This window comes from Lagopus muta, chromosome 11 (genome assembly GCF_023343835.1).
Source record: "Lagopus muta isolate bLagMut1 chromosome 11, bLagMut1 primary, whole genome shotgun sequence".
NCBI lineage: Eukaryota > Metazoa > Chordata > Aves > Galliformes > Phasianidae > Lagopus > Lagopus muta.
In genome coordinates this window covers 17,524,632-17,539,315 of record NC_064443.1, presented here as the reverse complement: position 1 = coordinate 17,539,315, position 14,684 = coordinate 17,524,632, and the positions used below count along the sequence as shown (strand labels likewise).

At 40.4% G+C, this 14,684-nt stretch overlaps 1 protein-coding gene across 1 annotated transcript in view; it reads right to left on the bottom strand.

Annotated features, from left to right (window-relative positions):
* The window catches only part of LOC125698838 (contactin-6-like), a 139,804-nt gene that overhangs the window by 57,965 nt on the left and 67,155 nt on the right, over nt 1-14,684 (bottom strand). The window contains exons 6-8 of the mRNA XM_048957669.1: nt 12,251-12,346; nt 5,481-5,684; nt 4,029-4,131 (exon numbers count right to left, since the gene is read on the bottom strand). Of these exons, the coding sequence (XP_048813626.1) occupies nt 4,029-4,131; nt 5,481-5,684; nt 12,251-12,346 (403 nt within the window). The remainder of the gene's footprint in view (nt 1-4,028; nt 4,132-5,480; nt 5,685-12,250; nt 12,347-14,684) is intronic.

Below are 14,684 nucleotides of genomic sequence, written 5' to 3'. Positions count from 1 at the left end.
TCATTATCTGACATTCCAACACAGATTGGTACTTTTCCATACAGATTTGGGGTGTCTGCTTTTGGTAATGGTTACTAACAACCACATTAGATGGAGAATTAAGTAATTGCTTGGGGTTAGGAAGTTTTTGAATGTGTACAGAAACAATGAGTGTACTTATTTATTACACTTCACAGGCAAGTCTTGCTTTCACCTGAGTAAATAAGAAAACAGTGCATAAATATGAGAGTGTCTCTGTACATAAATCTATAGTATATTTGAAGTCTTCAGAGCATCCAGGAGTACTGAGCTCAGCTACTAATTTAATTTATACTCTACCATACAGACAGCAGGATCACAAAAGCATACGTTACTAACTTTGAAAGAAAAGGAGATGGAAAATATTTTTTGGTTAGAGACAAGTCTTGTCATACTGAACATCAGATTAATCCCTCCGTAGCATTACACCCTACACCAAGAGGACCATCCCACTCTCCCTGTGGCAGAGGCTCAGCAGCCAGCTGATGCATGGCACCTGGCCATAGCTTTAGCCCTGTGCATCTGAGGGCACTTCACAAAAGCATTAAATCACAGAATGGTTTGGGTTGGAAGGGACCCCAAGGATCATCAAGTTCCAGCCCCCTGCCCCAGGCAAGGCACCAACTGGCTTCAACAGTGAAATCTTCAGTTCCAATAATGAAGACAATGCCTTGTTAAACAAATGCTTCTATGTGACTCGATGTATTTCTCCAGAAATAACAAAGAATTCACATTCTCTGAAACCTGATATCATCTTTCCTTCTCCCGTGGTCACAGGCCATTCACATTAACTCCTGTGATATTGGCTCTTGCAGAGCTGCCTGCTCATCCCTTAAGATACAAATTCTCTGGTATTTGTTCTGTCAGGAATGCAGGCTGAAAGTAGCAAACTTCACTTGGAGTAGAAAAACTGATTTACATGATATATGGTTTTTAGAATTCTGTGCTTGATCCTTCTACAGCCTCTTGCATAAATTCTTAAAGATGTTTTTAAAAGAAGTGAAGCCTGGAGTTGTGATGTCAATTTAGTAAAGATGGTTATTTGGAACCCACTTGTGGCTGCGTTGTATACTTGTACCAACAGCCTCAAGAAAAGCTCAGCTCTGAACATGTAAATGATAGGAAGATGTAGCATCTTCCCCGGAAAGAAAAAAGAGTATTTTGGGTTAAAAGAAATCCTGTTTTGTATTATTCAATATGCTTTCTACAACCTCTACCAATGCTACCAGTGACCCATTTGCAAGGATTCTGAACAAATTATCTCCTTATTTTAACAAATTAAATGCGGGCACAATTTAATAACTGTGCACACCCAACAATGAAACTGTTTCTATTAGTACATGAGAAAAAAGTTACTTGAGAAGAAACCTATAGAAAAGCACAGTAAGTCAGTTGAGCTAATCTGTGAGCAACTCCTTCCATGGTACTCAGTCCACTCAGACAGTGAGCCATAATTTAGATATATGGCATGATTAATATAGCTTGATCCAAAACATGACTTTTAATACTGGCATAGTATTAAACACTGTCAACATAATGAATCTTATTGCAGAACACAAAGTCTCATCTCTTCTAATAAATTGCCACAGGCTGCAGCATCTGAGATGGTCACATTAGTATTTCATATTTCAGTTTTCCCTCTTCAAAGAATTAAGCTATAATATGCATTTGTGTTCTGTTTGAATTCTCCATGCCAATCACCGCAGAGATGCATGCTACTCACACTCCTTTTGTACAGCCACATAGCATCACACTGAGGAATAACTTACTTCTCAAAAGCTGCTATTCCTGGTGCTCTGTACAACAAGAGCTTATCCAAGCGTTTTGTCCATTTGAGATCCATTCCTCCAAGCCGTCTCTCCAGGAATAAACAGCATCTCTTTGGCCTCCCTATATTTATTGTTATCAAACAGGCAAGGGCTGTGTGACATCCACGTTTCCATGCAAAATGCATGAACAGAGCATTGCAACAGATTGCAATGGGGAGGACCACAAATGCTTTGTGCCAGTGGGGCGCAGTAAGTGTTGATCTCCCCATAGGAACCTTAAAAGGTGCATGGAATGCACTACCTCTAGGCATCCTATGGTCTGGTTGCGCTTAGTTGGTTGATTTGGAGCTCCCTCAGGTAAAAAGGGCATAAAACTCAGCCTTCAGTCTGGCCTCCTCTACTTGTGTTTTAAATGCAGAAGTGCTTTTTAAGCAACATCCAAGAGGTATGATTTGCTGTTCCGTATAGAAAAGAGATGCTATTTCTCTAAATACCGTGAAAATACTTTCATTTAAGACTTTTGGAGACCAAAACCGCAGCAGGTTGCCTATAATCTGCCTTAGATGTGAAAGATTTCTGTTATTCAAAGTGCGAGGCAGCAGCAGCTGACAGCTTTGTCTGAACCAGTGGACTAACAGTATGAATATAGAAAATTATGGATAATGGGAAAGCAGTTCTGAAATCCAAGAGAGATAATAACCGTTAGAGCTTGTGGCAGATCAGAGGTATAGTTCAACAAATGCTGAGCTGAATTGATTTTAACATAAACAGACAATAGCAGAGGCTAGAGTTTTGGTGGAATTGAGGCATGTAAAGGTGCAGATGACCGCATCGCTGCGCTTGTGAGTGCCTGACTACAATTGCAAACAGCTGGAGGTAGGAAGCTTAGAGATTGAACACCACCGCTAATTACCTACATACCTGTAAAAAGCTGGCCTCACTAATGAGTTAAGAGTTTTTCACCTGTAATCTGTTTTTCTTGCTTTATTCACATACAAATTTCAGCTCCGAAATAATGCTTTTTCCCCCACTGACTGAAAACGTACTTCAAAGCTCTGTTCAGAGAAAATACTCAGATGAAAAACTGGAGGCATCTAAGCTGCTACGAAAGGCTGGAAAGGAGAAATTCTGCAGCACTGTAGCAAGAGCCTTTCCTTACATACAGCAGGTGTGGTGCACCTACACAGACAGGAGGTGATGTGTTGGCTGAGATACTTCATTATCCACATCCTTGCAGAACACATTGCCCCATACTTCTAACGTTGTTAAAACAGCAAAGCTAACATGACCTGTCTTTATCCCTTCATTGGGAAGGCTCTGTTTCGTACGTATTATTTTCTGGTTTTGAAATGCTTTTGTGTAGTCAATATACCACTGCTAAATGCTTCCCGTGCAACAGATGGAAATCTACAGTGACAACTTGTGGTGTAAAGCCTGCACTGACTCACACTGAATTAAAGAGGTATTTAAAGAGAAGTAGCTTGATTGTTTGGAAAGGAAAACCAGATTTAGCAGGAATGTTCCAGTCTGGGACTTGTTTAGGGCCAAGAAATTCATATGCTTTTGAATATGACTGCAGAAATATTTTTTGTCCAACTAACTTGGGGGCTAATTTTCATTTCTATAAAAACCTTATCTGTAAGGCAAGGCCATATCTCATCTTACTAGCTTTATTTGCTTTATTTTTCTACTTCTCAGCATAGGTTCCACAGGAACTTTTGATTAATTTGCGCTGCTTGCAAGTTAGGCTTTTAACCTCTGGAAAAGCTCTAAACACTTTAAAAGCCTTAAAAAGGATTGTCAAATAAAACTTAAGCTAGAGGTCGACAATTTAAGGTTAATTTAGCTCTTCCATAGAAAAAGGGACACACTGGAAAGGCGAGTTACACATTCAGTTAACCATCTGCTCTCAGAATACAGAGCATCTCTTTTCATATGAGCACTCTACTGCTTCTGCAAAGGAGAACAGCCATGTGAGGAGCTCAGGCACAATGCATGCTAGATTGTAGCTTCCCAGGGCTCCTCAGCATCTCTTTGGAGAAAAGGGTGATGAGAGCCATGTGAGACCCATTCCAGAAAGTCTTGGGAACACATTGCACAGAAACAAACCAAGATAAGGTGAAAAAAAAGATTTACATTTTCATGTTCTGACAAAAAATTTGCTACTCCACTTACAAAGGAACAATTTCTCCCTGTACAACTATGTTAGAAACCACAGTAAATAAGAAACAGGAATCTTACTTTCCAAGGGCAAAACATTCCAGTTTAACAGATGAGCCCTTTGCTGCGTATGTTGTTTCTGGAAAACGTGCTTCAATCTTTGGTTCATACTCTCCCATCACACCTGTTGAACATCAAAACAGCTAGCACTCCAGTTGAGCTTCAGACCTGTCTAGCACAACAGAATTTCAGTGTAAAAGAAAGGATGGCATTAACAGTGTTAGAGCCTTATGCTCCACTCATGGGCATCCACACATGATGTCTGAAGACTAGTTTTGATTGTCTGGGTGAAATCCAAACCTATGTTGAAAAGCTTAATGTGAAGTGTGCAAATTCTTTACATGTGAATGGTGAAGCATGTGCAAGCGCAGTATCTACGTGCATTAGGATTTTAGGGAGAATTCAAGGTTCACACCTCTCGTTAGCTGCTCATAAGCAATGGCTATGACATTCGTCACTAAGCTGCCACTTCTAAGGACACCAGGTAGTTTTGAACACAAGAGAAAATTAAGGGGTTCCATGTCCAAACTAATTACAAAACACTTAAAGCATCTTAGAAATAACCAGATGTGAACTCTAAGCTTAAGAAAGGCTGATGTAATTGGATATAGTAATCACATCCCCAAATCTCATCAAGTATCTGATAAACCAGATAATCCAGTATCAGTTTAAGGGCATTTGACCTTGCAGCAGGTTTGGGATCGCTTTAGAAAAACTGAATTTTTTGCTGAAATTCTTAAAAAAAAAAAATGCATTAATCTTTCAGTACAACTCATTGAATCAGGAATGGTGAAAATCAGTCTCCCTCAGATAGAGTCTTAGCCCAGATCTCACACAGAAAAATGAATTGGTTCTTATTTTACATTGAACAGAGGCCCAGCTAATGCTCCATGTGCTATTTTGTACAGTTCCCTTGAGACTGCCTGCTTAGGACTCAATCCAGAGGCTACCAAAGAGAATAGGAGAAGATTAAGAGACTGATGAGACCGAGAAAAGGAATAAAGCACGATGATGAGAAGGAAGAAAATAGGCATAAAAGATCTAAAGCATTTACATGCGGTACCAAATTATTAACTTTCGATTTTGGGAATTATAACTTCATTTAGCATGATCAGATGGAATATTATAGAGCAGCATAGTCTCTCAGTGAGAGTATTATGCAATAATGTACAGTTGAGTTTTATTTATACCAGAAATATAACACTGTACTGACTCTGGTAACAACTCGTCACTGCGGCTTTGCAAGCAGCACAAATACACTGAAATGTAGGTGAGCAAACTTACAAAACCAACTTTGAGTAGAGATCTCCCAGGTATGCACTTCTCCATGCAAACATTTATTTAAAGGCATGGCTGAAAAGGTATTTGTATATCTGTGCAGGTGAGTCTCTCACCTCAGGAACTCACTCAGAACAGCTTTCTAGATCTGATGGTTGAGCTATGCCTCATACCGAGTGTGCCAAGAGAGCTTACCATCACTGCGCAGGGTGAGGGGAGTGGACGGCCCCTGAACACTCTGCCCAGCCTTGGAGTTGGTCACCACACAGGTGTAATTGCCCACATCCCATGGCTCTACTTTGGCAATGTACAGATTTCCCGTTTCTTGTGAAACAAAACGCCGTCTGTCCTCCTGAACGTATAAGGTGTTATTGTTGAAGGTCCATGCAAAAGACAAGCCTAGAAAAGAGCAACATACATCATGCATCCTCAGATTTGCTTGCTTCTTCTTAATGCTTTTGCTGGTTGAAAGAACGAGCCAGTTACAGGGCAGACCACTGGGGATGCACAAATTAGTACAGGCAGGATAAGCACTGCTTCAGTTCTAACTTACTTCGAGCCACTTGAGAAGGTCACAGAAGTTTCTGTCCCTTGCTGCTTTTTATTTTCCTGTTTCAGCCTATTTTTAGGTAGAAATGGCAGTGCTGCAATGCCATGAGAAAGCTGGCTTAGTAAATAATTCCTATCTATTGCAACTTGCCTCTCAATACTGAGAGCCAATTGCTGATCATGCAGCACTACTGCTCCTTTCTCCACTCCACACATGGAGAAAGGAAACAGGTAACAAGACATCATTAGATTCTCATTGAGGGACAGAACTCTACTGCATCCAAACATCTTGGAGAATAATATCTACACATCACTCCTTCTGTGCTTTTTTCTTTATCTTCCATACTTGCAACTGCTCCATACTTCTTGTCCTGTTCTGACCTCCTAACCCTATTCTGCTGCCTTCTTCCATAGCATTTCACACTATAAAAAGGTACATCCATAGCCTAGCCACTTTAAAACTAATTTATTTGACCAGCAGGACAGAGCTCTATGAGCTTGCCATCCAAAGACCCTGTTACCCCAACCCTGTGTTTCCATCAATGCCAGAAGTTTCCTGCCTACTCCATGCCCAATACTGGGCTTCAGTATTCAGCTCTGCAGTGGCAGCAGCAGGACAGAAATTCTGTCATTAACAAGGCCCAGTAAATCAGAACTTCCAAAATGTACCAGTTTAGCTCCCTCTAATTAAATGTATAATTCATAAACTAACAGTGCTCTGCCAACAGCTTCATTTTTGCACATTTCCCCCCATCAAATATAGCATTTCAAAAAGATTATTTACATTTCTTTCCTCTCCCTCGGTTGCAGCATAGGTACAGGATGATAATAAGTCTGCAAACTCCAGTAGTTTTGTGGAGTTTTATGTTATCATCTTCTAACATTTTAGAACTCTCATTAGAAATGACATGTCTCCAGGGAGCAATCAATGACACTTTCTATCCTTGGCTAAATTCTGTAATAGGCTCTGTTTTATTACAGTATCCTTTTTTTATTATTATTATTTTTGACATATGGTAAGCCCAGAAGATGCAACAGGTCCTAAAGCAGTGCAATACTTGTGTGTACGTGATTGAACAGCATAGCTGGACATCCATCAACCTTTCCATAACAACACAAGTAAACCAAAAGTGAGTTAAATATGAAGAACAGGTTTGATGGTTCACTTCCTAGACTCCAGTTCCAGTGCTAGCAGTTACAGAGCTGATGAGAGCCTTGACCCATGGACAAGGCACCATGAAAGACTTCTAGGTCATCTTATGGCACACCATCCAAACCCTGCTGGTGGCTCCTGCACCACCCAGAGGTGCAGCAAGCTTCTCCATGCTCAACAGGGTATACAAACCTTAATGAAAACCTATTAAAAAGTAGCTTTATGCTGCACAGAGCTTGTTCAATCTACATTTCAGTAGGTACAACAGCCAGTTCTCATCTCTTATGATTTCAGCAAAGCACCTGATAATCTTGCAATCTCCATTACATTCTGTCTGTACTGAACCATTGCCTCATTGCCTATTAATACTCCCATGAACCAGGAATGAGTTCAGGCCTCTTCTTTTCATATTTCAATTCCTTCTCTCCCCAGAACCAGGCATATAAACATTGCCACTCTCCTCACTGCAGGCTCATCATCACCAGCTCCCAGACCTTACTTGCCTGGAGCCTAATTCAGATCCATTAAACTCTGTAGAAGCTCTAATTTTAATTGACTTCAGTGGGAGCTGAATGAAATCCCAAGAAAAAGATCCAAACTTTATAGATCAAACTTTTTTCCCCTTCTAAAGCATAGTCCCAGCAGGATACTCCCTCACACAGCATCTTTTCACAGAAAGCTATGATAAGCAAAAAATATTAATAGATTTAATAGACTAGAAAATGTAATATTACATTAAAGAAGGAGTTACTTTTACTTAAATGTTTCCATTTTGGGTCACTTGGAACAGATCTGATTTGTGCTCCTTTCTTTTTCCTCATTTAATGGCTCTGGTACAAGGCCCATGCCATCACTTTTGGGTTACACTCATTTACATGAGTAAATCAGCAGCTGGGAAGGCTCTGGTGAAAGTAATGGTGAACAGAAGGTAGCAGAGACATAGAAGGGAAATTATGTAAGGAAAAAAAAAATAGTAACCTGCTAATGAAGTCTAGCTAAAATAGACTTGAAAATTGCTGCCACCAGCTATTTTAGTGAGGAAAAAGAAGTTACCTTTCTAAAGTTTATTTTGCTTTCCATTTAGCCATAGAATTTCTGAAAATAAGAGCTGCTGGGTTCACATCCCTAACACAAATCCAGAGCTGCTGAATTTCAGAGGCTGCTATGAAAAGGCTTCAGTAAGAGTCTTACATGAGCCTTCACCATTATCAGCACCAATTATTTTTTTGTACCCAATTCATTTTCCCCTTGCACAAAGCCTTGTATATCTGTCACTTTCCCTCTAGGTTGACTACTTATATGATGTTGAAAACAAATCAACGTGCTTCAAAGTAAGGGAGCAGAAGGTTTTCTGCCAGAGACCAATTAGTCCACTTTTTCTTAATTCTCTTTTCACTGTGGTTAACCTGTGATGCTTTAGAAAAGTAAACTAAGTGAATGTACAGAAAGGAGAAAAAAGGCCAGGGAAGAGACATCTTCTGGAGGCCCCTACATAGGGTTAGCTCCTTCCACAATCTATGAGGTTGATTCCTCCACTTCACAAAAACCAGGAAATCCCAGGACCTTGCAACTAACTAGTCCTTTCCTCACGTGCAAAGACTGCATAGATAAACATCCACCTGTGCCCCAAGGGGGAATGGTTTTAAACTGAGACAGGGGATGTTTAGGTTGGATATTAGGAGGAAGTTTTTCACACAGAGGTTGGTGAGACAATGGAACAGGCTGCCCAAGGAGGTTGTGGATCCCCATCCCTGCAGGCATTCAAGGCCAGGCTGGATGTGGCTCTGGGCAGCCTGGTCTGCTGGTTGGTGAGCTGCACACAGCAGGGGGTTGGAACTGTGGTCCTTTTCAACCCAGGCCATTCTATGAAAGTTAGCCAATATGACAACATTCATCCTTTATCTATCTATAAAAGCATCTTTAGAAATGCCTTTTGCTATCCTGAAGCAAATACATGACTTCCAAGACATGGAACATGGGTTAGATGATGCCAACAGGGAAACACTATTTCTCCTGGTTTTCTCTGCATCTTGGAATTGCTTGTGCCAAAAATCAACAAATGTTTCCCTAAGCACTCTGTCACCATGTGCAGAGAGAAACAAGCTGAAGCAGGTTTGGGCAGTCTCTGTTCAGTAGTGCTTTAGGTAAGGGCCAAAACAGCAGAAGTTGATCACTGCTTTTGTTTTAATCTTCTGAAGGAAATCACATACAGTAATGTCAGACTTGTTCTAAAGTCAGGAAAAATGAGTATGATCTCCTCCTGGGTTGGAAAAGAACTCTGCTATCCTTATGACAGCCTTATGCCCAGAAATGACTCCACTTCCTACAAATGACAGAATACAACATTCATAGCACTGTACAAGTCAGAGTTTTTCTGAACTAAATCCTGCAACAGAAGAGAGAATAAAGTAAAATTTATATCATTTCTATCCTCAACTTTTTAATTTAACACTTGTGTTGGTCTCACAGACAAGCTTAGAAAACATCAATCACCTTCATGTAATTAATTTCTTAATTCTGCCCAGCTACTGCCTAATAAATACCGCACTACAGCTCCTTTTTCTCTTGTGCAGCTGATTGGACTTAACCCAAATTAACATGTTTGAGCTCTGAACACTGGAAAATGATATTTGCTCTCTAAAGTAATCCTGGTGCCATTATTGACTCTGTGGGAAGAAGGTGCCTTGAGTGCACAGAACTGCATTTACTTCAAAGAGGCCGTGTGGCAGTGAAGGGATAATTACAGCAACATAGACTTCATTATGCACACGCCAGCTCATAGGCTTTTTTATTAGTGCTGCAACCCTAATTGTTGGGATCTTCATCCAAGACAGGTGACTGTGCAGGGTTTGTCTCACTCCTCACCCAGACCCCAAGCAGTGAGCCCAGCTCAGCTGCCAGCACCAGGAGGGAGCACTGCCAGCTCAGGGCACAGCTGGGAAGGGGGGCAGCTGATAACCATCTCTGATTTATCAGTCTGGGGAATATAACATTTCAGAGCTCTCCTCCTCAGCCCGAGCAAATTCAGATCAATATTGCTGGTTCTGCAGGAGGAGAGCACAGGATGGTCTCAGGGAAGGATTAAAGATTCATAGGAGAGCTCAGAAACAGGAGCAGAGGGAAAGCTGCTCTAAAGCAGTGATTAAGGCACTCAGCTTTGTAAAGGGAGATACACATCAATCCATCACTTGGCAATTATGCATGTTATCAGATGGTTGTTTAATACAAAATGCAGAAACAACATGAGGAAGCAGTCAAAGAGCCTTTTACACAGAAAAGCACTGCTCATCTCATCTCCACATATCCACTCCTCTGTCCCCTATGCCTTTCTGCCAGCTGAGGACTCAACATTTGTCTCTACTGAGCAGGCTTCAGAGCTCTCACTTCTTTAAGAGCCTTTTTGGTTTTTTTAATCCAGCTCTGCTGTTGTTACAGCAGTACAGAAAAAGCCCACTGAGTCAGCATCCAAGCTTCGAGCCCCAGCAGCCCTCGTGCATGAGTAAATGCAAATGCACAAGTGATCCTGCTGCTTCTAACAAGATTAGCAACTTTCTTAAGGCTCTGCAGGGATCCAGCTTGGAGGAAACAAGCCTTATATCACACTTCACCTCTAACAAAATAAACGAAGAAACAGCCCAGCCCATAGTTCTGTGTCAAGTATTACCACTCAGGGAACAACTCCTTAATCACAGGCAGGTCAGGCTCACACTCAGCTACAGAACTGAAAAGTTCTTCAGGCTTTCTTCCTCCCTCATAGACGGGTTTCAACACTTAACTCTATACAGGATGTTTCTCTCTTTCTTGTAATAAAGAAACAGCATATGTTGATGATACAGAAAAAAAAGAATTGCTGACCTAAAGAACTTTAGCTGCAGAATAGATACGCCCCAAAGAGAGAAATACAGCTTGCCTCCCCACCCTTACACCCTAGAGCCTCACTAACAAGCAGAGAAGGGTCAGATGCTGAACTTTATAAGGTGTGTTAATGAGCATCATAAATAACAACAGCTGAGGCTGAAGAGCAGCAGGTGCATAAATAGGCAAGAGGGGGAGGTGTGCAGGAAGTAAGAGCTGGGGTGTGTAATTGTTGTTTAAATTACTGTTCTATTTATTTTAGTCTGTTGGTCAACAGATCCTACCTCTAGCTTAAACCTGGTGACAGAGGTTTATGGACAGGGTGCTGGGTTTTTTTTTCATGCAATTAACCTGAAGTAAGCTCACTTACTATTGACATACTCAGTCTTGCTCTGCCAAATCATAATTTTACCTATCAGCAGGAAGAAGACATACAGCTTACTGGCTCATGGATGGATGTATTGTCTTTGTCCCACTGATACATTTCAGGAACTCTTTGAAGCTTTCTCTGCCCTTAAGGGCCACATTTCACTTCATCTCCTTGATTACATACCTCTTTCATACAGCTGCAAGCACTAAGTGAACTGATGTTTCCTTTCCGTCCGAGACTTGTGGGTTTTAAATTGACTGATGGGTTTCTCTACTACTTTGATATACTGCATCCTCCTTATAGATCACAGTTTACCTTCTTCTTATGGGAACAGCTATTTCTTAAGAAGGATTGAGAAAACAGTACTAAGAGCAGGACATTGGTGCTGGCTTACAGCATGCTCCTCCTTTGGGTGTGTGGTTATGTGAGTGCTATAAGAACTGCTGATTTCCTCAATCCAGTAACTGTACTGTTGATGATTTACACCTCTTTAATGTGCATCTATTTTTCCAGGACAAGATTTCTAATCATCTTCAGCTGGTTATGTGAGAAAACCATAGTCATTGCTCTGAACCTCACAAGACAAGCAGTTACAATGTGAGTTCTAGCACCTCCAAAATAGGATTTGAAAATGCAGGTGGCTCAGAACTTGCAAAAGTCAGTGCTGGGGAAAAAAAAAAAAGATCTCAAAAAATAGCTCTCAAGAGCTTCTTGCTTCTATCAGATGCAAAAAAGTGGGGTTAATGAGAAATGGTACTGCTCCAACAATAGTCCACATATATGCTCAAGCCTTTGTATTGCACTGAAAACACTCATGTTGTAGGTGGATTGTAGCTATATAGAAGGGGGTGCAAATAACGTGTCCCTTGTTTAAGGATGGCTTACATTAAAGAAATCAGAAACATTACAGCGAAAGGCACTGTTAGCTCACTGCACGTCCCCAGAACTCTACCTTGTCCAGAGCAATAGCAGCAGTGGTAACAGAACAGCCCAAATCCATTCTTTGGGCTGCACCCGACGCAGAGCTACTCCACGTACCTCCGTGATGTGGTGGAGGACCACAGAGCAGAACCACTCCTTGTCCTTCTCTGACTGACACTGTGCTTCTTGTTTTCATTTCAAAGTTCTCAAGATCTGAAGAGAGAAGGAGAAAACAAAACCGTGTTATAGTCAGATTTACTCCAAGTTACATTCCAAAACATGCAGTGCTTATAGATAACTCAAGAATATATATTTCAGTGGTATAAAATCTCACTATGTGAACTGAAGCACTGTATGGACAAATAGCTCATCCATCCACCTACCTGGTCCTTCAGCAACCATAAAATAATTATTTATGAAGCACTTAAACCTTAACAAGTGATTTCTACATTCATTACAATTCCACTTTGTAAAGCTAGTGTATTCTGTGAGTTTTTCTAGTGACACATCAGAATTTACTTGTCTTAATCTGCACGAATAGGAAAAAAACGTTTTGGGTTTCCTTTTTTATATCAATTAAACACAGGTGTGTGTTTCTATAAGTATAAATGATAATTAAACCTCATCAGAACTCCCCTAGAGTGTGTGTTTAAGTGATAAAAGTATGCCATATTTTCAATGAGCACATTCGTTCCTAAAACTGTCTGTGCTAAGTGGGCATGTTTTTAATTGACTTGAATGAACCTTAACAGTGGTTTCAAAGGGGAGGATAAGAACACTTGCAATGAGAAAAAAAAAAAACAACAGAAATCACACGATGCACCAGGGAAGTTGGTGCAAAAACACTGATGCCTGGACTCCCATGGGTGATTTTCATGTCTGCTTATCAATTTTTACATTATTTTTACTAATCTAATACAGTATTTTCTACTTTCTCCCATTTCCCAAATGTGGAAGTCTCTCAGTCTCATTCTTTTTAAAAGAACAGTTCAGTTTCAGGACATGATGTAACAGATGTTCTTTAAAAACAGATTACTTTTTGATCCAGTTCTCACCCTGATGAGCTGACTTACTACTTTTGTCAGAGCACTTCAAAATGTTTTAATAAAATAAACAGCAGCAGCTTCCCCTTAAATCTTAAGTCAATGTGGTGTGCTGCAGGTTCTTGTTTCAAACAATTGTTCCATTTTTCATCAGCTGAACAACTACCTGATCCGGAGCTCAATAGAAAGAAACAGTTCTCATTGGTCAAAGCCATCATGATTACTACCTGTACAGCCTCAGCTATTTATGTCAATATATCAATTCTCTCCCTTAGCTGAACCTTACAGAGTAAATTTTTCTTTTTCTCCTCTTCATCTCCTATATATTCATCTCCTATGAAGACATTGTCTACTTGGAGGTGACTGAATTGAATTAGGCAGTGGTGGCACCTCCTCACAGTCATAGCCACAATAGATGGTACCTGCCAATACACAGGAAAGTGTTCTAAACTCTGATGTTCTTTTAATTGCCTGCCAGCTAGACTCGCCTTGCAGTCCAGAGGGACACCAAAAAAGAGAGAGATGAATGGAGTGAAACTATAAACATTTTTCTGCCTCTCTTTAATACTAATTGGGAAAGAAAACAATAGCATGCCTTCATAAGAGTTTTGATTTGTATCTAAAATATGCTTATCCAACCTCTGAATGTGTGGATTGATTTATTTACCTGTTCTGAAAATTCACTCTGAGAAAACTGATCGTATTTTTTTTTCCCCTTTTCTTTCCTGTGGGTTAAATTATTTCTGAGAAGGAAAAGACCAGAACAAATATTGGTCTCTGGACCTGATGGCAAGTCAGCATGGGGAAACTGCCCAAGGCACGTGTGCTGTGGGAAGAGAAGTCAACTCCGTATGCGTTATAGGAGTTAGGAAAAAGATGGGGAAAAGTCAGAACATTGAGATGCTAGCAGTGAAAACAGTTGCATCTCCCACTCCTATCACATTCCGTTCCTTGATTTGCTAATGTAACACGTTGCGCAGTTCCTACAGAAAAACAGATTAAAAATAATTGCAAATCTCTGCACTCGTATGACAAATAGCACAACCAGTGGTGTTCATTAACGGTTAATCAGATCTACCTTTCTGCTGAGAACAAGATTTTACTGGGAAAGAAAGAATGAAAAAGGAAGTCCGGTGCTGCAGTTAACAAAAGGTTTTCATGACAGTTCAGAATTAACTATGGGATACTTTAGTCTGAAACTGGCATAGTTTCTGGAAAGTAATAAATTGCTAGTAGCAATTCTTAGTTTAACGACACAATATGTCAAGGTATCATTTTACCCATTTAAGAAACTGTCACCTGTCCATGTTCACCCATTAAGATAATGGCAAGTATTCTTGTTTAAGCATTGAAACAGTAGAAGTACTAGATGGCTCACAGGCTGTCTTACTTTATAATTAGCAGGACTAATTCAGATTACATGTGGTGAAAAATTTGACTTTGTCTTTCTAATCTCTGAAGCACCCAATTCCGCATGCAGGAGCACTACCACTTCCATTGCATGCTTA